This window comes from Nomascus leucogenys, chromosome 25 (assembly GCF_006542625.1).
Source record: "Nomascus leucogenys isolate Asia chromosome 25, Asia_NLE_v1, whole genome shotgun sequence".
Classification (NCBI taxonomy): Eukaryota; Metazoa; Chordata; class Mammalia; order Primates; family Hylobatidae; genus Nomascus; species Nomascus leucogenys.
This window is the reverse complement of record NC_044405.1, coordinates 26617269-26637936: the sequence shown is the minus strand read 5'-3', so window position 1 is coordinate 26637936 and position 20668 is coordinate 26617269. Positions and strand designations below refer to the sequence as shown.

The window sequence follows — 20668 nt, the reverse complement described above, 5'->3', positions numbered from 1 at the left end:
TCCGTGTTCTTGATACCTTTCCTCCAGCACAGCCTTGCTTCCCAGAAAAGGGTTTGCACTTGAAAATGATGCATTTGCTGATTGAACATAGTTCTTTTGCTTTATTTAGTTTCTTAAATTAAGTGGGGAGTTTTTGAGATTGAGTAGCGTGAGGTTAAGATAGCACGTGGATTGTCTTTTTCTTTTCTTTTCTTTTCTTTTTTTTTTTCCCTGGAGACAGGGTTTCACTCTGTTGCCCAGGCTGGAGTGCAGAGGCGTGATCACGGCTCACTGCAACTTCGACCTCCTGGGGTTAAGCGATCCCCCAGCCTCAGCCCCCCAAGTGGCTGAGACTATAGGTGCTCGCCACCGTGCCCGGCTGATTTTTGTATTTTTTGTAGAAATGGGGTTTCGTCGATGTTGTCCAGACTGGTCTTGAACTCCTGACCTCAAGCAATTCTCCTGCCTCAGCCTCCCAGACTGCTGGGATTACAGGCGTGAACCACTGCGCCTGGCCTGGAATAGCTTTTGGTGTTCTCCTATGTGCACGTGTGGGTGAATAAACACCAACAAAGTCCTTATGTTACCTGAAGAGTTGCTCTCTTCTTAATATTTAAGTCGCATTTATTTAAATACTTTAATAGTTGTACACTAAAGTGTAAAAATACATAATAGTGTACAACTGTTAAAGTATTATTAGGTCAAAATCAAGGAAGTACAAAAGGGTATGCTGTGAAAAATCTCTTCTTCCTTGCTCTGCTTACTTACCTACCGCCCATGCCCCCCATATACCCCAGACACACACACACACACACACACACACACACACATCACTCACATACATGCCCACCTGTTTATCAGCCAATCACATTTCTTGAGGCAACTCATCTGAGTTGCTTCTCTTTCCAGAGAGTTTTTGCATAAAGAAGCACATGTATTTCTGCGTTACCATGACCCTGTTTCCCAGTGGTTCCTAGCCAGTTGACTCTCCTGCACTGGATACCATCCTGGACAGCATTTCTTAGGGAAATGAGCCCCCTGTTTTTTCCCACCATGGCACAGTTGGTCCTTTGCATGGATGCACCATTATTGCCCCTGTCTCTTCTTGGTGGACCTTAAGGTTTTTTCCACCTTTTGCTGCAACACACACTGCTCCAAGTGTGTGAGCATATCAGTCGGAAACCCTTCCAGGAGCAGAACTGCTAGGTCAGAGGGTGTGTGGATCTGTAACCTGACAGACCTAGACCGGCTTCAGTTTGGTTTTATCCAGTTTCCATATTGATTATTCATATAAAACGAAACAGACAAACATAACGCTGTGTGTGTATTCTCTCTTAGACCAGAACAGGCGTAGGGTGCACTTTTAATTTGTCCATTTCATACAGTAGAAATTGTTTTTGCTGAAATGCACGACTTAGGATGCTGAAGAATACGACCCGTCCCATGGAAAACATTAAAAAATGTGTGTAGCGCTTTCTTCCCAAGGGTGTGTGTGTGCATATTTTAACATTAATTCACTTTCTACTTCTGTTGCTATCCTTTCTGTGAGTCTCAGAATCTCAGAAAAGAAACTAAATTGTTCACTCTAGTTAACAATGCTGTACCCTATACCTGGAATTTGCTAAAAGGGCAGATTTTAAGTATTCTCACCACAGAAAAGAGAAAAGAAAATGGTAATTATGTGAGGTGGTGGACGTGTTCACTAGCTTTATTACGGTGAGCATTTCACAGCGGATATCCAGTCATCACGCTGTACACGTTAACCATGTACAATTGGTGTTTCTTTGAGACAAGGTCTCTTTCTGTCACTCAGTCTGGAGTGCAGTGGCTCAGTCATGGCTCACTGCAGTTTCAACCTCCTGGGCTCAATCCATCCTTCGCCCTCGTCCTCCTGAAAAGCTGGGGCCACAGGCATGTACCATCATGCCAGGCTAATGCATATATATTTATATTTTTTTGGTGGAGATGGGGTCTTGCCATGTTGCCCAGGCTGGTCTCGAACTCTGGGCTCAAGTGATCCTCCCGCCTTGCCCTTCCAAAGTGCTGAGATTACAGGCATGAGCCACAGCACCGGGCCTACATGTAAAATTTTTATTTGTCAACTATACTTTGACAAAGCTGAGAAGAAAAATCCTAATATTTAAAAAAAAAAAAAAAAGGACTAGCTTGAGAGCTTTTCCAGCTCTCAGGCTTCTCAGCTGCCATCTCTTCTGGATGCAGATAGCTGGAAGGGAAAGAAAATCCCTAAAATTACCCACAAGCCAAGAATGAAGTGTCTCCCTTTGAGCCACAGTGGCAGTTTTGTTTTTAATCATAGAAGTGTATTTTGAGCCAGGTGTGCTGGCTCACGCCTGTAATCCCCACACTTTGGGAGGCCGAGGCGGAGGGCAGCGGGGAGTGGGGGATCGCCTGAGGTCAGGAGTTCGAGACCAGCCTGACCAACATGGAGAAACCCCGTCTCTGCTAAAAATACAAAATTAGCCAGCATGGTGGTGCACGCCTGTAATCCCAGCTACTCAGGAGGCTGAGTCAGGAGAATCTCTTGAACCCAGGAGGCGGAGGTTGCAGTGAGCTGAGATCATGCCATTGCACTCCAGCCTGGGCAACAAGAAAAAAAAAAAAAAAGAAAGAAAAAGAAGAAGAAGAAGTGTATTTCATTTCAGTTACTTTTTAAAAAGGGAACAGACTTTATTTTTTAGAGCGGTTTTAGGTTTACAGAAAATGAAACAGACAGTGCAGCGAGCTCCTTGTACTCCTCTCCAGCACACAGTTGCCCTGTTATGAACATCCCACATCAGTGCTGTGCGTTCATTAACACTGATGAACCTGATGCATACATTATGATGAACTAAAGTCCTGGACTTCACCCTTTCTCTTGTATAGTTCTGTGGGATTTGACAAATGCATAATGCTGTACAGCCACAAGATAGTATCATCCAGAGTAGTTCTCCTGCCCTAAAACCTCTTGTGCTGCACCTGTTTCTCTCTCCCCCCTCACCCCAGCTATCTGATCTTTTTAGTACCTCCAAAGTTTTGGCCTTTTCAGGATGTTGTAGCATTGGAATCACGGAGTATGTAGCCTTCACCACATACACCTTCCTTCACTTTGTCGGCTTCCTTCGCTTAGTAATATGCATTCAAGTTTCCTCCATGTCTTTTCATGGCTTGATAGCTCGTTTCTTTTTAGCACCAAATAATATTCCATTGTCCAGATGTAGCACAATGTTTATCCATTCATGTAACCTGTGACCAACTCACAGGTAGGATGTGGAATCACTCACCACAGAGGCATTAGAAAATAATCAGACCCAAGTCATTTCATGGGGGAACAAGCCCACAGGTACCAGACTGTCCAGTGAGTCAGGGCCACTCGTAGGAAGTAAGAAGAGAGGCCAGAGCATAGCCAGGTCCTCACTTTATACTTTAAGCCCATGTGTATTTCTCCCAAACCACACAGCATTGTTTCCATGCTTTCAGCTTTGCATGAATAACGTGACACTGAACGCATCATTTAGCACTTGCTCTCTTTCCCGCAGCGCTGTTTTCAAGCTTCTTCCTGTTCATGATGCTCTGCTTAACCCTTAAGCTGCATGGGATTCTGTTCTGTGAATATGCCCACCCCACGTATTATCCTGCCCAGCGAAAAGTCCCCAAAACTCTGGATGGTGGTTACCTCTAGGGAGGGAGAGGAGATTGGGAATACGGAGCGACTTCAACGGTGTTTATAATGTTTTGTTTCTTTAAATAAAAGAGCTGAGATCATTTCAGCAGAATGTTGATTTAGAGTCTCCTGGACAATTTGTTGCTCAAAGTGCTCTCTTAAAGAGCAATTAAAAAGAAAACCTTTTATTATTTGTTTATTGAGACAGAGTTTTGCTCTGTCACCCAGGCTGGAGTGGAGTGGTGTGATCTCAGCTCACTGCAACCTTTACCTCCTGGGTTCAAGCAATTCCCCTGCCTCAGCCTCCCAAGTAGCTGGGATTACAGGTGCGTGCCACCACACCTGGCTAATTTTTGCATTTTAGTAGAGATGGGGTTTCTCCATGTTGGCCAGGCTGGTCTCAAACTTCTGACCTCAGGTGATCTGCCTGCCTTGGCCTCCCAAAGTGCTGGTATTACAGGTGTGAGCCACCATGCCTGGCCTATCTTATTTATTTTTAAAAACAGCTTATTGAGATCTAATTTATGTACCATAAAATTCAAGCATATAATTCAGTGCTTTTATATATAAAACATATATATGTAATAGCTTATTGATATATAATTTTTTATATAAAACAGCTTATTGATATGTAATGTACGTACCATAAAATTTAAATATATCATTCACTGGCTTTTATATATTCACGAATATGTGCAACTATCACCACAGTCAATTTTAGCATATTTTCATCAGCTCATAAAGAAACCCCAAGCCCTTGAGCTGTCACTCCATACCCCTCCTCCCAGCCCATCCCTCCTACTTCTAAGCCACCACTAATCTACTTAGTGTCTATAGATTTCCTACTCTAGGCATTCCATGTGGGCGGGATCATGTAGTATGTGTGGTTCCTTTCACTGAGCATAAGGTCTTCAGCACTCATCCAGGTTGCAGCCTGTGTCTGAATTTCATTCCCTCTTCTGGCTGAATCGTATTCCATTGTGTATCTTGGACATATCCTATTCTGCTCACCCAGCCGTTGGTGGGTGTTTGGAGTGTTTTCACCTTTCGGCTGTTTTAAGAGGGCTGCAGTGAACATTTGTACAAGTTTTGGACCCAATGCCTGTTTTCAATTCTCTTGTGTAGAGAGCACTTTTTAGCAGAAAAAGAATAGATTTGTGGCCTCCCTTTGTGTGTGGTCAGTGCCTTGAGAAGAGTAAACTCTGTGCTGTCACCTCCGGAGCCACAGGGAGCGCGGGGCTCGGGTAGCAGCTAGGACAATACGAGTTGGGACAAGGCCGGGTGCAATGGCTCACGCCTGTAATTCCAGCACTTTGGGAGACCGAGGCAGGGGGACCACCTGAGGTCAGGAGTTCGAGACCAGCCTGGCCAACATGGTGAAACCCCATCTCTAATAAAATAGAAAAATTAGCTGGACGGGGTGGTGGACGCCTGTAATCTCAGCTACTTGGGAGGCTAAGGCAGGAGAATTGCTTGAACCTGGAAGGCGGAGGCTGCAGTGAGTGGAGATCAGACCTCTGCACTTCAGCCTAGGTGACAGAGCGAGACTCCGTCTCAAAAAAAAAAAAGAAAGAAACTCATGGATAATCCTCCTTCTCATGCAGTTCGCCTCTACGGACCAAACTTCATCCTTCAGGTGTACTCATCTCAGAGGAAGTCCTGGCACCCTGTGTGCCAAGATGACTGGAACGAGAACTATGGGCGGGCGGCCTGCAGGGACATGGGCTATAAGTGAGTATGGGGCAGCACCCACCGTGTGACGGGAACAGACAGCAGAAACACGAGAAGACCCTCTCTCTGTCTCCCTGTGAAAGCACCGGCACATGAGTGCTGGGGACAATTGTCACCTTCCAAAAGCTGAGCCCTATAACCAGCAGGTGGGACTTGTCCTGCTAGGGCTGTGCCCGGCACACAGACCTTGGCTCACTGCCACCTTGCCCTGCCTCCTCCTTGGCCTCTATAGACTCCTGGTTGCTCGGGAGTGCCCAGTGCTGTGGTCATCTGGTCAAAGGGGCAGGCTGAGGGCATTAGGTGCCTCTTTTTCCAAGGTGCCTCTCAGCCAGGGTCCATTCACCTCCCTGGGTAGAGGTTGGGCCAGAACAGCTGGCGAGGAGGGTTGGGCTGGAGAGAGCAGCAGAGACAAATCCTGTGCCAGTTTCACTGCTTTTGGGAGCCATGGAAGACTTTTGAGCTGGGGAGAGAATCAATCAATCAGATTTATACTTAAAAAATGTCATTCCTGCTTGTAGCTCTGAGGGAAGGTGGGAAGGCTTAAGGGAGTGTGTGTCCTCTGCCAGTGATTCCTAACGGGGGTTGGGGGGTGGTTACCACTTATCAGCACTGCCTGGGGAGACGCGGCAGCCCTCAGGCATCGGGGGAGAGGGTGGTAGGATGCTACTGCCACTTTGTTTTCCATGGGAGGGCCCCCAGGTGATTTATATGCAACTTTAGGATATTCAATATGCCAGTTTTCAGAATGCATGACCACCTGATGAGAAAACTGGCATCTTAGCTAGTCACTATGACATCCCTAAACAGCAGGGGTGAATTACACAGCAAAGCCCCCATCGCAGTCCAGGAACCTGGTGGAATTGATAACTGGGGCCATTTTAACATCTGTACCTTTTATTAGATTAAAAGTATGTATGATTATGCAATCCTATGTCCTTCTCGTAGTTTCTTGATCCTAACCTGGATAAGAAACATGACCAATGAAGAAATTTTATCTGACACTTTAGGGTTATTGAAACGAAAACTCGTTACAATATTATAGCACTTGGTTAGAACGTGTGATTTTTTTTCCTAAATGCTAAGGTTTTTCCCTCTTATTCTGAACGTCATATGAGAGGTATTATGACATAGCATAGGATTTGTATTTGCTTCTGCCTTAACCATTATCATAAATAAGGTTTTCTGTCTTTTTTAGGAATAGTTTTTACTCTAGCCAAGGAATAGTGGATGACAGCGGAGCCACCAGCTTTATGAAACTGAACACAAGTGCCCGCAATGTCGATATCTATAAAAAACTGTACCACAGGTATGCAGCAATTTCTTCTTTGAAAAATTTTGGAATGAAATCAACTAGGAGACACCACAAGGAATCGCTGTCCTGAGTCTGATTTCTCTGAGCTGCAATACTCGGTCTGGATGGGTTTTGCACTGGGAGGAGATTAGAGTCTGACCAGGCCTGGTTACTCTAGGCAGCCCTTGGTTTATTCATAGGAAGTGGCTGAGGTTTCTCTGCTATTTCATTTTCAGCCTCTACCGTCTGCCCTTGTTGGTAGCGTCTCACACTGCAACACTGACATTCAACTCTATTTAGTTTTCTTTCCTCTTCAGACATTTAGAGATGTACCTATTTTGTCAGGGCATGGTTCTAGGAATCCAAGATAATATCTCAGTGTCCCAGCCGGGGTGACCGGCTCATCCCAGTTTGCCAGGGACTTCACTGGCTTGAGCAAGGAAAGTCCTGCTCCATTCCAGGCAGCTGGGCTGGCTGGTCCCCTTAGCCCCAACCCTGGGACAGCAGTGCCAGAGGGTGCTCTGTGAGGGATGGGCAGCATTCTGGCGGCCTGGGAATGAGTCATGGTGTGTCCAGGGGGTAGAAGTGGGCACAAGCCACAGGTCACGTGATGAGTGGCTGACCTGGCTGGGAGGGCGGGAGAGGGGATGGACTTGGGCTATTCCTTTTGCTTTGCACATATTTAGGATGTTTGCAGACTTGCTATGATTGTTGCTGTTATGTGAGTGTTTTCTGATGTGAAAGATACACAGTGTCCTTTGCTCATGAGCTCTCCTTGCCTCCCAGGTCCCCAGGGCTTATGCCTGGTGTCTAGGCATCACCTCTCTGCCCGCCAGGTGCCAGGTGCTGCATTTCGGGGGAGGATGAACTAATCACCCCGCGCCACCTTTCCTCTGAGCGGGAGCCTGGGGCAGGTTTGCATTCCTGGTGGCTGCTGGCGGAGGTGTCTGGGGGCCTGACTTCCACCACAGCCTGCTGTCCTGGGGAATGTGGCAGGGCCAGCCCAGTGGGGAGGGCTGTGCACGGCCAGGTGCACCCATCAAAACAGCAGGGCTGCTGTTTGTCCCTGTGGAGAAGCTAAACACAGCTGCCTGGGCGCTTTGTAGATGCTGAGTGGTTCTTTGTCTTCCTGGGTTACACACGGAATCAGGGAGCCAAGTCCAGCCGGGCAGGGGCGGGGGGAGGGGAGGAGGTGCTGCCCTCCCTTGGCAAGAGCCTTGGGAACTCACAAGGAGGCTGGAGGGCTTGGAGGAAAGAAGAGAAGGCCATTGTCTGGTAGGCTCTATTCTGTCTCGGTGGTGAAGGTAGGGGGAAGCGCACTTCTTTTCCTCTTTCTGTGCAGCAGTTGCCCTTTGATGCCTGAGTTCTTGGCTTGTTTTTTGTCGGGCTTCTGTGAATAACCACATGTGCCCTGGCGCTGTGACCACACAGGGCTATCCCTACCGACCTTAGGATTCTTAGGAAATGTCTTCTCTTAAAGGGGACATGTCTTTGCTTTGCTTGGCCGTGTCAGTGCCCCAGAGCCAGAGTCCACCTGGAATGCACCTGTAGCCACTGGGAACCTGGGGGGTGTGCCTCAGTAAGAGGGTGTCAGGAAGGACCTATTATTGTAGGGCCTGGGCTCCTGCAAGGTGGTTTGGGGGCGGTTGGAGGAAGCAGAGATTTGCTCTGGATTGGATGCTGTCAGGAAGCAGGGGTAATTCTGTGAGGCTGCTTTATTATTTTTTTTCTAGGAGGAGGTTGGAATGAGGCTAGGCTAAAGCTATGATTGGTAAAGAAACGTCCGTCGCTCAAGTTAGCCAGGACAGGAGGAGACATCAGGTCGTGATTTTGTGGTTGCGACCACAAGGTTCCTGTTCCGTCTGTTCAGACGTCATTTCAGAGCAGGCTCCTTGTGTCTTGCCCCATCTCGGGCATGGAGGGGCCTAGTCCGATATTGATATTCAGTGAAATGATTCAGGTTCTGCAGAGCACATGGCCCAGCTGTCGGGGCGGGCCAGCTCTGCATGCCAGGGGCTGCGTCTTTCCTTCTCAGCATAGCCTGGGAAATTCACTGCAGGACAAAATGCGTCAATTACTTTCTCTTCATCCATAACCTGGGATGTTTGACTCCCAAATGAGTAACTCTTACATTTCTTCTAATCCTAGGGAAATTATTGGTTATATTGCTTTCAACACTACAGATGTAAAGCAGTCATAGGAGCCCAGAGGTTTCCAAACGGCTTCCTTACAAAATTAGAAGATGATTTTAAATTCCAAGAGGAAAAAGAAAAGCTAGCGTTATTGTATGCCTACCCTCACAACCACCCTAGGAGCTGGTACAGTTTTAAGAGAGGTTAAGTAACTTGCCCAAGGTCACACCGTGGGGATGTGAGCCGCGTGCCTTGGCTCAGTGTCTGATCTTTGCCACTGTCCCTATATGGATTTACTTACCTTACTGGAGTTGTAAGTAGCAGACCCTTCTATGTCTCAGAAGACAGGAGAGGGAACATCGGAAGAAACGACTGATTTCTAAGCGTGTGAGAGGCAGGTGACTCCTCACTGTCGTGACCAGAATTTCCCCTGTTCTTTTTGTAGTGATGCCTGTTCTTCAAAAGCAGTGGTTTCTTTACGCTGTATAGGTAAGTTCATCTAGAGTCCCCCTTTTGATACTTCTAGCTAGGAAAAGCTCTCTGCTTTCAGAACATTACTCCCTGTGTCTCTGGGGGCGTGGGAAGGAAGAAGGTGGGGTCACGGGTTGGGATGTGCCCAGCGGCATCTCGCTCTTTCCAAGGAGTCCTGGTTTCGATTTCCGTGGTCTGTAGACACCTTCAGCCTTGGGTCCAAGGGACACCCCCTGAGATCAGGCAGGCTCAGGAAGCTGACAAAGCCCTGTGCTTTATGCCACCCAGGAGCTGGAGGTCCGGAAGGTCTCTTTCTCCAGAAAGCAAAGTGGGGTGGTGTTAGTGAGCCCTGGCAGCCACCTAACGTGGACTTGGAGCATCTGCAGGGCTGTGGTCCAGCACCACGGTGTGGCCACCAGGCACTCATCAGCCAATGGGACCCGGGAGGAGGGACAAGCCCGGAGAACAACAGCGCTCTTGCCTCTTCTCTCCTGAAGTTTGGACGGTGGCTTAGACTTGGGTGTCCCCATCTCTGTGTTTGGAGTGCTTACAGTTTCCAAACTGTTTGCAAATGTGGAAGCCGCTGTCCCTCTCCTCTGGGATGGCCCAGTGCTGTCGTGGGGCCGTGGTCCTGAGCTCAGCTTTTCATTTGAAGAGGTGGAAGGCGCTGACACAGTCACATCCCGGCAGGGCTGGCTCAGGTCTTCTTTAGGTCCTGAGTGGGGGTCCAGCACAGCCCCAAGGGTGCGTGGCACCCATCCTGCCCTCTGCCCATGCATTCACCTCCTGGTGGAGAAGACGCTCACACACAGGAAGCAGGGAAGGCAGCAGGCCTCACTCACCCCTCACCTCCTCACTCACCCCCTACTCAACCCCTCAACCTCTCATTCACCACTCACCCCCTACTCACCCCCTCACTCCCTCACTCACCCTCTACTCACCCCCTCAACCTCTCATTCACCCACTCACTCACCCCCTCACTCACTCACCCTTCACCCTCTCACTCACCCCCTCACTCACTTCCAGCCCTGCCCCTCCCATCTTCCTTTTCTTTGTGTGAGAATCTGGGGTCCCTGAGTGGTGTCAGTCCCTCCAAGACTCAAGGAGTCCCCAGGGCCTCGTTGTCGAGAACACCCCCACCTGGGTGCTGGGAGACCCCATGGGATCACAGGAGTGTTCAGGGAAGTGGTGCTTCTTGGGTCTGGGTGGGCTGGAGGGGTGTCCTCCCTTCCCCGAGACCCCCAGGAGCCCCTTGAGTCCATCCCCAGCAGTGGTGCCCCTGCCCTGTCCTTGCAGCCTGGGAGACCCTTGGGAGGGGAGGGCGCTGGGTGGCTGGGCAGCTTCTGCTGGTCTCACCCCACTGGCCTCCTGTTTATTGTCCTCAGCCTGCGGGGTCAACTTGAACTCAAGCCGCCAGAGCAGGATCGTGGGCGGCGGGAGCGCGCGCCTGGGGGCTTGGCCCTGGCAGGTCAGCCTGCATGTCCAGAACGTCCATGTGTGCGGAGGCTCTATCATCACCCCCGAGTGGATCGTGACAGCCGCCCACTGCGTGGAAAAGTATGCCGGGGCGGCGTGGGCCGGGTGGGGGCTCCGGGCTGGCCTACAGCCACCCTGTGACCTTGAGCAGGTCACAACCCTTGCAGCCCCGGCGTCCTTGTGTTTAAATGGGGAGAGTATTGCACCTGCTTCCTAGGGTTGTGAGGCACCAAGTGTGCTCATGCCAGGCAGCGCATGGCTGTATGCACTGAGTGTCGCCTGCACGAGGGGCACAGGGTGCAGGTGGAACATTCTCCACGATGTCACCATGACCAGCGTTCCTTCCAGCCACTGTCCTCTGAACTCTGTCCTGCCCTTGAGCAAAGCCCCCACCCCCTGAGGTATCCTGTCTCTGGGATGCTAGTCCCAGGAGAGGGCACACTCAGACAGACTTCAGACTGCCCTGCTGGAAGGTCCCTGGGGTTAAGTGTTCTTGGCCACAGCATTGCTCATCCAGAGGGTTAGGTAGGGGTGAGGCTAGCTGTGACAGTGTTAGCATTTATGGAAGCTAGCACCCCCTCCCCTTTTCCTTAAACACATAGTGCTTTTGATCACATGCTGCTTTGGAGGAGGCCTCACTTGGCGGATGTATTTTTCTGCCTTAGAGAGAGGCTGAGCTGGGTCTGACTCTTGGCCCAGCCCTCTCTGGCTGCGTGGCCTTAGACGATTCACTCAATGTCTCTGATCCATGGCGTGTACAACTATAAGATGGGCATGCCCTTCTCCTCTTGGGCTGTTATGAAGGTCAAGGAAGCAAGGGCTGTTACCCAAGGGTGCTCCCTTCTCTACTCCTCTTCACAGCCCCGGGTGCTCTGGGCCCACTAGGAGCTGGGATTCTCTTAAGAGGGAAACTCTTGGATAAAGGAAATGGTTTGATTGATATTGTACTTCAAGTCTGTTCATCAGTATCTATTTATTAAGCACCTACCATGTGCCAGGAAATGCTTTGGCGTACAAAGGAAAATAAGGGCCAGTCCTGCTAGAAATGGCCTTGAAACCCCAGGGAGGGATGTCGGCCCATTGTGGGTGCTGCAGATTCCTTGAAGGTGATGCAAGAGCCAGAAAGAGGGACGATGTGGGGTGCTGAGGCAGGGAGTCGGGGTGGGGGGAGTGTGAGGGAGAAGGGGAGGCTGAGCCCCTCTTCCACTATCTCCCTGTGTGGTTTCTGGTGAACCATCCCGCCTCTGGGTGTCTTGCCTCCAGCTTCTGATGTTGGAAGTTCATCCACTGAGAAGAGCTCTGTGTTTACGACTCTGAGATACTGAGTCCTTCTTCTTTCCCAGACCTCTTAACAATCCATGGCATTGGACGGCATTTGCGGGGATTTTGAGACAATCTTTCATGTTCTATGAAAGCGGACACCAAGTAGAAAAAGTGATTTCTCATCCAAATTATGACTCCAAGACCAAAAACAATGACATTGCGCTGATGAAGCTGCAGACGCCTCTGACTTTCAATGGTACGCGTGGCTCAGGCTTGGCAAGCAAGTTGGCAGAATCTTAAAGAGATGTTGATTGGAAATGACACTTGTGCTGTGCCAAATGGAAGGGAGGAATTTGCGTTGAGCGAGGGTGGTGTGCAGCGGGTGGCCAATGGGAGAGGCTCACAGAAGCTAAGAGCACCTGCCGCATTTTGGGAGAGGCAGCAGCCACCACGTCTGTTCTGTACTGTACTGAGTGGTGGTGATTCAAGCCAGGCATGGAAAAGGCTAGAACAGGGCTTTCCCACTGCAGCACTCTTGACATCTGGGGCTCTCTTGTGCCTTGTAGGATGTTTAGCAGTGTCCCCAGCCTCTACCCACTGGAGGCCAGTAGCTACCAAGCTGTGACAACCAATGTTGTCTGTCTGCCGACATTGCCAAACATCCCCTTTGAGGCAAAGTCACTTCCAGTTGAGAACTACTGGCCTAAAATGTGTAAAGATCCTTGATTTTTAAAGATGCATTCTAAAACCAAGTTACTTAAGTCAGGACAAACATGCTTTCTCTTAGCCTCTTATTTGGTCCCACTCTGGTCCATCCAAGGATCTGGAATGTTCTAGCCCCATGTGGATACAGAAGAGGCAAAACCTCAGCCCTCCCTACAACATGTCTGTATTCACACTGGGAAATGGTTCACATACAGAAGAGTGAACGCATGAGCAATGGCGTGGTGCCTCTGGGGCGAAAGCTGACTCCGTTGACTCCATCGGCTTTTTGGCTGTTGCCTCCTGTGTGTCTTTCCCATCTTGGTCACCTGGAGATATGGAATTTTAGAAGCAGAGCCAGCAAATAATTCCTTTTATAAGCAGAGCTAGCAAATAATTCTACTTATAAGTAGCATAACTTCTTGCCTGCCAGAAGGAGGGGTCTGGCAGGGGGAGAAAGTGAGAATGTGGGACTTGTTGGGATGCAGGGTCCTCTGGGCAGGGTGGCCGGGGTGCCAGGCCCAGTGGCCTGCACGTGGGAAGGCCAGGTGGAGACGTAGCCCGAGGCCTTGGGTGATAACAGCCTGGCTTACTGTGTTTTCTCTTCTTGAAACAGACTTTGTGAAACCAGTGTGTCTGCCCAACCCAGGCCTGATGCTGGAGCCAGAACAGCGCTGCTGGATTTCCGGGTGGGGGGCCACCGAGGAGAAAGGTGAGGCTCCTTGGCACGCAGGACTGCAGGGCCCACAGATGGAGCATCGGGTTCGGAAGTGGGAGGTCCAGGTTTTAATCCCAGTTCTACTACTCAATGATTGGATGACTTTGGTTGATTCCCCCAGTCCCTGTGCCTCAGTTTCTCCATCTGCTAAGTGGGAGAAATCCTGCCCAGCCTACCTAATACGCCGTGTTCTTATTATGATCACACAGAGCAGCATGTGGAATGGCTTTTGAAGTATCTGGGCCACACGAGTTTAGAGGTGCAGGATCTCCTGTGTTGCACTCATTGTGAGTTTAAAGCTGCCCTGGAGATCCCACCAAGGCCTGCATGGCTGAGTGACAGGGGGCTTGGTGAGGACGGGCGTCCTGGACCAGTGGTGGCCACATCTAAGCCTGTCCTCTGCCCTGATAACGGCAGAGAGAGGCTCTCTCCGCCCCCTTCAGTTGCAATCTGCATTTCTCTCTGACAGTCTTTCAAATGAGGGGAGCCCGGCTGCTTCATTTTTATGGAGGGTTGGAAGTGCTTAGTGGCAGGCACAAAGGTTCATTTTACATATTGTTTACATCCTTCTCAAAAGCATCTGGGCCATACAGACAACAAATCCTTTCAAACAAGGGGAAAAGTGCAAAGGTTGGGTGATTTGTGGGGAGCGTCAGGGAAGGTAGTGGGGGGCATCCTGGCTCCTCATCAGCAGAAACTTACTACAGTGGAGCCACAGGCTGGGCAAAAGACCTCATGGAATCCAAGATGAAGGGAATATCAACAAATACTTGTGTGCACCTGCATCTCTATCAGGCTGGGTGCTACTTGGGTGCCGGGAATGCAGAAGTGAATAGAGTAAGACAAACGTCTCTGCTGTCAGGAGCTTTACCTCTCTTGTGGATGTGGGTGGTGGGGGGGGGGCAGGTGTGGTCAGACAGATGGGAGACAAACAACTGATTCCAAATATCTGAGGGTGGGGATCTCAAGGTCCCAGCTGCTTTGACAGGGTGGTCAGGAAAGGCTTCTCGGAAGAGGTGGCATTTGAGCTGAGACTCAAATGGCAGAAATGTGTACACATCAAAAAGGCTAGCGCATGTATCTTAAGATGCGGTCAAGGAGCCAGGAAGGTGGGCTGGGGCCAGATTGCATAGGTCCTTGTGGATTATGGTGAAGACACCAGCTTCTTGTCTGCTCGAGGTAGGGAGATCATGAGCCGGGGAGTGCCATGACCTGGCAGCTGTGTGGGGAGTGGGGATGAATGGATGGAGACGAGGACGATGGTGACGAGTCCATTGCAGTGGTTCCCTGAGACGGGAAGGCAGCTCACAGCAGAGTGCGGGCGTGGATGTGGAGAGATGAGGGTACGTTTGGGCTAGAGCCACCAGACTTACTGATGGGTTGCATGTCTGTGGGAGAGAGAGTGAGAAGTCAGGGACGATGGCTTTCCACTCTGTGACTGAAGCCCCAGGGTGGCAGGTGGTGCCATTTTTCAAGCCAGGAAATATTGGTTGGTGAGAATTTGGGGTGGGAGAAGGTGTGATGGAGGGTTCTGGTTTTGCACATTAAGCCCACAGTGCCCAGAAGATACCCGAGGGGAGGCAGCAAAGCGAGAGTGGCAAATGCAGAGACGGCAAGTGCAGGCCCTGTCTTGACAAGCTCTAATGTGCAGGGGAGCCGAGAAGCGGGCGGCCTAGGGAGGGTCGTGTGTGCTCCAGAAGCGTGCGTGCATGCCAGAGGGGAAACAGGAGCCTGTGTGTCCTGGGTAGGGTTCAGTGAGGAGTGGGAAATTGGTTCAGCAGAACCAAGCCACTGGGTGAATAAGACAGGGATTCCATGGCACCGATAGAGCCCTATAGTTTCAGAGCTGGGAAGCTCTTTCCCTGAAGCTGAACTCCAGAGCTGCATTCAGCACAGGCACTGCCAGTTATAAGGAGAATCCAGGTTTCCCAAGTAGAGGGCTTGGTGCTGGGATGAGCTGACGGGGGCAGGGCTGGAGAACAGGGCTGTGACCATCTGTGTAGTGTGTGTGGAGGTCTCAGGGAGCGAAGCGTGCTCTCTCTGCGAGAGCTGCTGGCAACACTGGGAGCTCATCAAGTCTCCCTGTCCTTAGGGAAGACCTCAGACGAGCTGAACGCTGCCATGGTGCGTCTCATTGAGATGCAGAGATGCAACAGCAGATACGTCTATGACAATCTGATCACCCCAGCCATGATCTGTGCTGGCTTCCTGCAGGGGACCGTCGATTCTTGCCAGGTAATTCAACATTTTTATTCTACCTTTGGCCCTTACCAGATCCTACTGAACCCCCCATGAGAGAGAGAGGGCATTCTTGGGGTCAGCAGGGCCTCCTCGGTGACACGGAGCCAGCTCGGGGCAGTCATGGGAAGTGATGGCCACAAACAGTGCGAACGCTTCTGGTGGCAGAAATACAATCAACAAATCACACACGGCCTCTGAAAAACTGATATTTGGTAAAAGTGCCAGTGGAACAGAAACAAGTATTTAGACTATTTTAAATTATGAATGGCAATTTATTTAGTAACTATTAGCTTGAACAGATTAAATTCAGGATGGGGGCTGTCTCTTTGGGGGTTACATCTCTGTTACCATCACCCCTTGATGGTGGAGATTCGAAGCCCACACAGTCACTTGTAACTCACACTGCGACACCTACCCGCCACCCCCCCCGCCCCGCCGCCACCTCCTCTAGGCCTGGTCAGTGGTGTGTGGCAGATTGTGACTTGATTTTCTGCTCTCTGTACCTTGCTGTGTCCCACAGGGTGACAGTGGAGGGCCTCTGGTCACTTCGAAAGACAATGTCTGGTGGCTGATCGGGGATACAAGCTGGGGTTCTGGCTGTGCCAAAGCTTACAGACCAGGAGTGTACGGGAATGTGACGGTATTCACGGACTGGATTTATCGCCAAATGAGGGTAACTATCCTGTCCTCCTTCTGACTGTGTTCTCTGATTCCTCGAGCCAAAGCCAGACATCTGTTAAGCGTGGTTCTGCTGCTGGAAGCTCACTGCTGACCACTGGTCAACATGAAGCAAACCCTGCTTCCTCCAGCCACAGCCCCATCCCCCTGGTGTCCACCCATTGCCCATTGCCTCTCACTGGCTTCACTTGCATATTTCCCCTGGTGCTTGGATGAAAAGCGCTGGGGCTCGGCTTGTGTGAAATTCCTTGGTGCTCTGCTGACCACACTTAGTTCTGGCTCAGCTAGCTCAGTTGTTCCACCCAGGCCACCTCACATCAAACTTTTTTATTTTCTTTTTTGAGATAGAGTCTCACTCTGTCGCCCAGGCTGGAGTGCAGTGGCACGATCTCGGCCCACTGCAACCTTTGCCTCCCGGGTTCAAGCGATTCTCCTGCCTCAGCCTCCCAAGTAGCTGGGATTACAGGCATGCAGCACCGCGCCCGGCTACTTTTTGTATTTTTAGTAGAGATGGGGTTTCTCCATGTTGGCCAGGCTGGTCTCAAAGCCCTGACCTCAGGGCATCCACCCACCTCAGCCTTCCAAAGTGCTGGGATTACAAGCGTGAACCACGGTGCCCGGCCTCACATGAAACTTTTGACTTATAGAGAACAGAGGGAAGAGCTGACTGTGCCTATCCTTTTCTGGGGCTATCGAGTGGCCCCTGGGCAGCCCCCAGGGTTAGGAAGTGCAGGAGCAGCCAGGGTCCTCTGATGCCCCGGACTCAAGCACGAGGGAAGGTCTCAGGGGTTCCCTGTGAGCCTCATGGACGTCTCTGCTTAGCGGAGCCCTGGCTTTGGGCATTGTCCGGATAGGGGGTGAGAACCAGATATTCTCATCTCCAGGACTTCAGACCTATAGTTTTCTCAGATTTCTGTGCTTTCTGGGGCTGGGCTGCTAGCGGAAGAAAGCACTCTATTCTGTCTTCTCTCGAGTCTCCCAGATGCCCAGTCTGTTGAAGGAGCAGCAGAACCAGGGGGCATTTCCCGCGAAGGCCCGACCTGTATCTCCTTCAAATGACATGCGGGACTCAGGGCCTTCCCGTGACCATGGGGCCCAGCTGGGCCTCGCCTGGCACAAGGCCCAGTGCTGGAAACAGATGACCCCAGGGGGAGGCAGGGCAGGAGGGAAGCTGGCAGGCCTGGGACGGTCAGCCAGGCTGAGGGGCGGACTCGCACCAGGATGGGGTTAGCAAATGAGCTGGGTGTGTTTGGCAGCTGCAGTTGGGTCCGCGTGGCTGTGCAGGGAGGGAAGGGCTGCGTGGCAGGAGAGCAGCCAGGGGAGGCTCAGACTCTGCTGAAGAGATGCCCCTCGCGCCGGCCTCCACATCCGCTGCCCGCTCCTCCTGGAGCTCCTGCCCCACCATGCTCAGCCTGACTCTGACCAACACGTTGGAGAGAAAAATGATCCCTTTGTGCTATTAAGCTTGCTTATTTGGTTTCTAAGTGCTTCATGCGAACCTAGAGGAAAAAACTATTTTCCACCTTTGTTTGTCTTAAGAAAATAACACACTTTTTTTTTTTTTTTCCTATTTGAACAGGCAAACGGCTAATCCGCATCGTCTTTGTCCTTGACGTCGTTCTACAAGAAAACAAAGGGGCTGGTTTTGCTTCCCCATGCACGATTTACTCTTAGAGATGATTCAGAGGTCACTTCATTTTTATTAAACAGTGAACTTGTCTGGCTTTGGCACTCTCTGCCATTCTGTGCAGGCTGCAGTGGCTCCCCTGCCCAGCCTGCTCTCCCTAACCCCTTGTCCACAAGGGGTGATGGCCGGCTGGTTATGGATACTGGCGGTCAAGTGTGGAGGAGAGGGGTGGAGGCTGCCCCATTGAGATCTTCCTTCTGAGTCCTTTCCAGGGGCCAATTTTGGATGAGCACGGAGCTGTCACCTCTCAGCTGCTGGACGGCTTGAGATGAAAAAGGAGAGACATGGAAAGGGAGACAGGCAGGTGGCACCTGCAGTGGCTGCCTTCTGGGGCCACTTGGTAGTGTCCCCAGCCTAGCTCTCCACAAGGGGTTTTTGCTGATTGGTTCTTAGAGCCTTAGCAGCCCTGGATGGTGGCCGGAAATAAAGGGGCCAGCCCTTCATGGGTGTTGACGTGGTAGTCACTTGTAAGGGGAACAGAAACATTTTTGTTCTTATGGGGTGAGAATGTAGACAGTGCCCTTGGTGCGAGGGAAGCAATTGCAAAGGAACTTGCCCTGAGCACTCCTGGTGCAGGTCTCCACCTGCACATCGAGTGGGGCTCCTGGGAGGTAGACTCAGCCTTCCTCCTCATCCTCCCCGACCCTGCTCCCAGCACCCTGGAGATTGCACATGCCCCTTGGCCCTGGCAGGGTGCCAAGTCTGGCACCATGTTGGCCTCTTCAGGCCTGCTAGTCACTGGAAATTGAGGTCCATGGGGGAAATCAAGAATGCTCAGTTTAAGGTACACTGTTTCCATGTTATGTTTCTACACATTGCTACCTCAGTGCTCCTGGAATCTTAGCTTTTGAAGTCTCCAAGTAGTCCACCTTCATTTAACTCTTTGAAACTGTATCATTTTTGCCAAGTAAGAATGGTGGCCTATTTGAGCTGCTTTGACAAAATGACTGGCTCCTGACTTAACGTTCTATAAATGAATGTGCTGAAGGAAAGTGCCCATGGTGGCAGTGAAGAAGAGAAAGATGTGTTTTGTTTTGGACTTTCTGTGGTCCCTTCCAATGCTGTGGGTTGCCAACCAGGGGAAGGGTCCCGTTTGCATTGCCAAGTGCCATAACCATGAGCACTACTCTACCATGGTTCTGCCTCCTGGCCAAGCAGGCTGGTTTGCAAGAACGAAATGAATGATTCTACTGCTAGGACTTAACCTTGAAATGGAAAGTCATGCAATCCCATTTGCAGGATCCGTCTGTGCACATGCCTGTGTAGAGAGCAGCATTCCCAGGGACCTGGGAAACAGGTGGCACTGTAAGGTGCCTGTTCCCCAAGACACATCCTAAAAGGTGTTGTAATGGTGAAAACGTCTTCCTTCTTTATTGCCCCTTTTTATTTATGTGAGCAACTGTTTGTTTTTTTTGTATCTTTTTTAAACTGTAAAGTTCAATTGTGAAAATGAATATCATGCAAATAAATTATGCAAATTTTTTTCAAAGTAATTACTGCATCTTTGAAGTTCTACCTGGTGAGTAGGACCAGCTTCCATTTCCTTGTAAGGGGGTGATGTTGAGGCTGCTGGTCAGAGGACCAAAGGTGAGGCAAGGCCAGACTTGGTGCTCCTCTGGTTGGTGCCCTCAGTTCCTGCAGCCTGTCCTGTTGGAGAGGTCCCTCGAATGACTCCTTATTGTTATTCTGTTAGTCTGTTTCCATGCTCCTAATAAAGACATACCCAAGACTGCAATTTACAAAAAAAAGAAGTTTATTGGATTTACAATTCCACATGGCTGGGGAGGCCTCACAATCATGGCAGAAAGCAAGGAGGAGCAAGTCACATCTTACATGGATGGCAGCATACAAAGAGCTTGTGCACAGAAACTCCCATTTTTTAAACCATCAGATCTCGTGAGACCCATTCACTATCACAAGAACAGCATGGGAAAGACCCACCCCATGATTCAATCATCTCCTATCAGGTCCCTCCCATAACACATGGGAATTATGGGAGCTACAAGATGAGATTTGGGTGGGAGAGATCCAAACCATATAATTCTGCCCCTGCACCCCCCAAATCTCATATCTTTACATTTCAAAACCAATCAGGCCTTCCCAACAGTCCCCCAAAATCTTAACTCATTTCAGCATTAATTCAAAACTCCACAGTCCAAAGTCTCATCCAACACAAGGCAAGTTGCTTCCACCTATGAGCCTGTGAAATCAAGAGCAAGTTAATTACTTCCTAGATACAATGGGGGTACAGGCATTGGGTAAATACAGCCATTCCAAATGGGAGAAATTGGCCAAAATAAAGGGGCTGCAGGCCCCTTGCAAGTCCAAAATCCAGCAGGGCAGTCCAATCTTAAAGCACCAAATGACCTCCTTTGACTCTATCTGTCATATCCAGGTCATGCTGATGCAAGAGGTGGGTTCCCATGGTCTTGGGCAGCTCCACCTCTGTGACTTTGCAAGGTATAGCCTCCTTCCTGGCTGCATCATGGGCTGGTGTTGAGTGTCTGTGGCTTTTCCAGGCACATGGTTCAAGCTGTCAGTGGATCTACCATTCTGGGGTCTGGAGGATGGTGACCCTCTCCTCACAGCTCCACTAGGCAGTGCCCCAGTAGGGACTGTGTAGGGGCTCTAACCCCAC

General features: G+C 50.4%; 1 protein-coding gene across 2 annotated transcripts in view; it reads left to right on the top strand.

Moving 5' to 3' along the window:
- The window catches only part of TMPRSS2 (transmembrane serine protease 2), a 42095-nt gene extending 22572 nt beyond the window's left edge, over window positions 1-19523 (top strand). For both annotated transcript variants that reach the window (XM_030806307.1, XM_003280394.3), the window contains exons 6-14: window positions 5245-5371; window positions 6567-6677; window positions 9240-9283; window positions 10651-10822; window positions 12085-12260; window positions 13323-13418; window positions 15517-15659; window positions 16186-16338; window positions 17923-19523. In XM_030806307.1, the coding sequence (XP_030662167.1) occupies window positions 5245-5371; window positions 6567-6677; window positions 9240-9283; window positions 10651-10822; window positions 12085-12260; window positions 13323-13418; window positions 15517-15659; window positions 16186-16338; window positions 17923-17934 (1034 nt within the window). In that variant the 3' untranslated portion in view covers window positions 17935-19523. The remainder of the gene's footprint in view (window positions 1-5244; window positions 5372-6566; window positions 6678-9239; window positions 9284-10650; window positions 10823-12084; window positions 12261-13322; window positions 13419-15516; window positions 15660-16185; window positions 16339-17922) is intronic.
- The last annotated feature ends 1145 nt before the right edge of the window (window positions 19524-20668 follow it).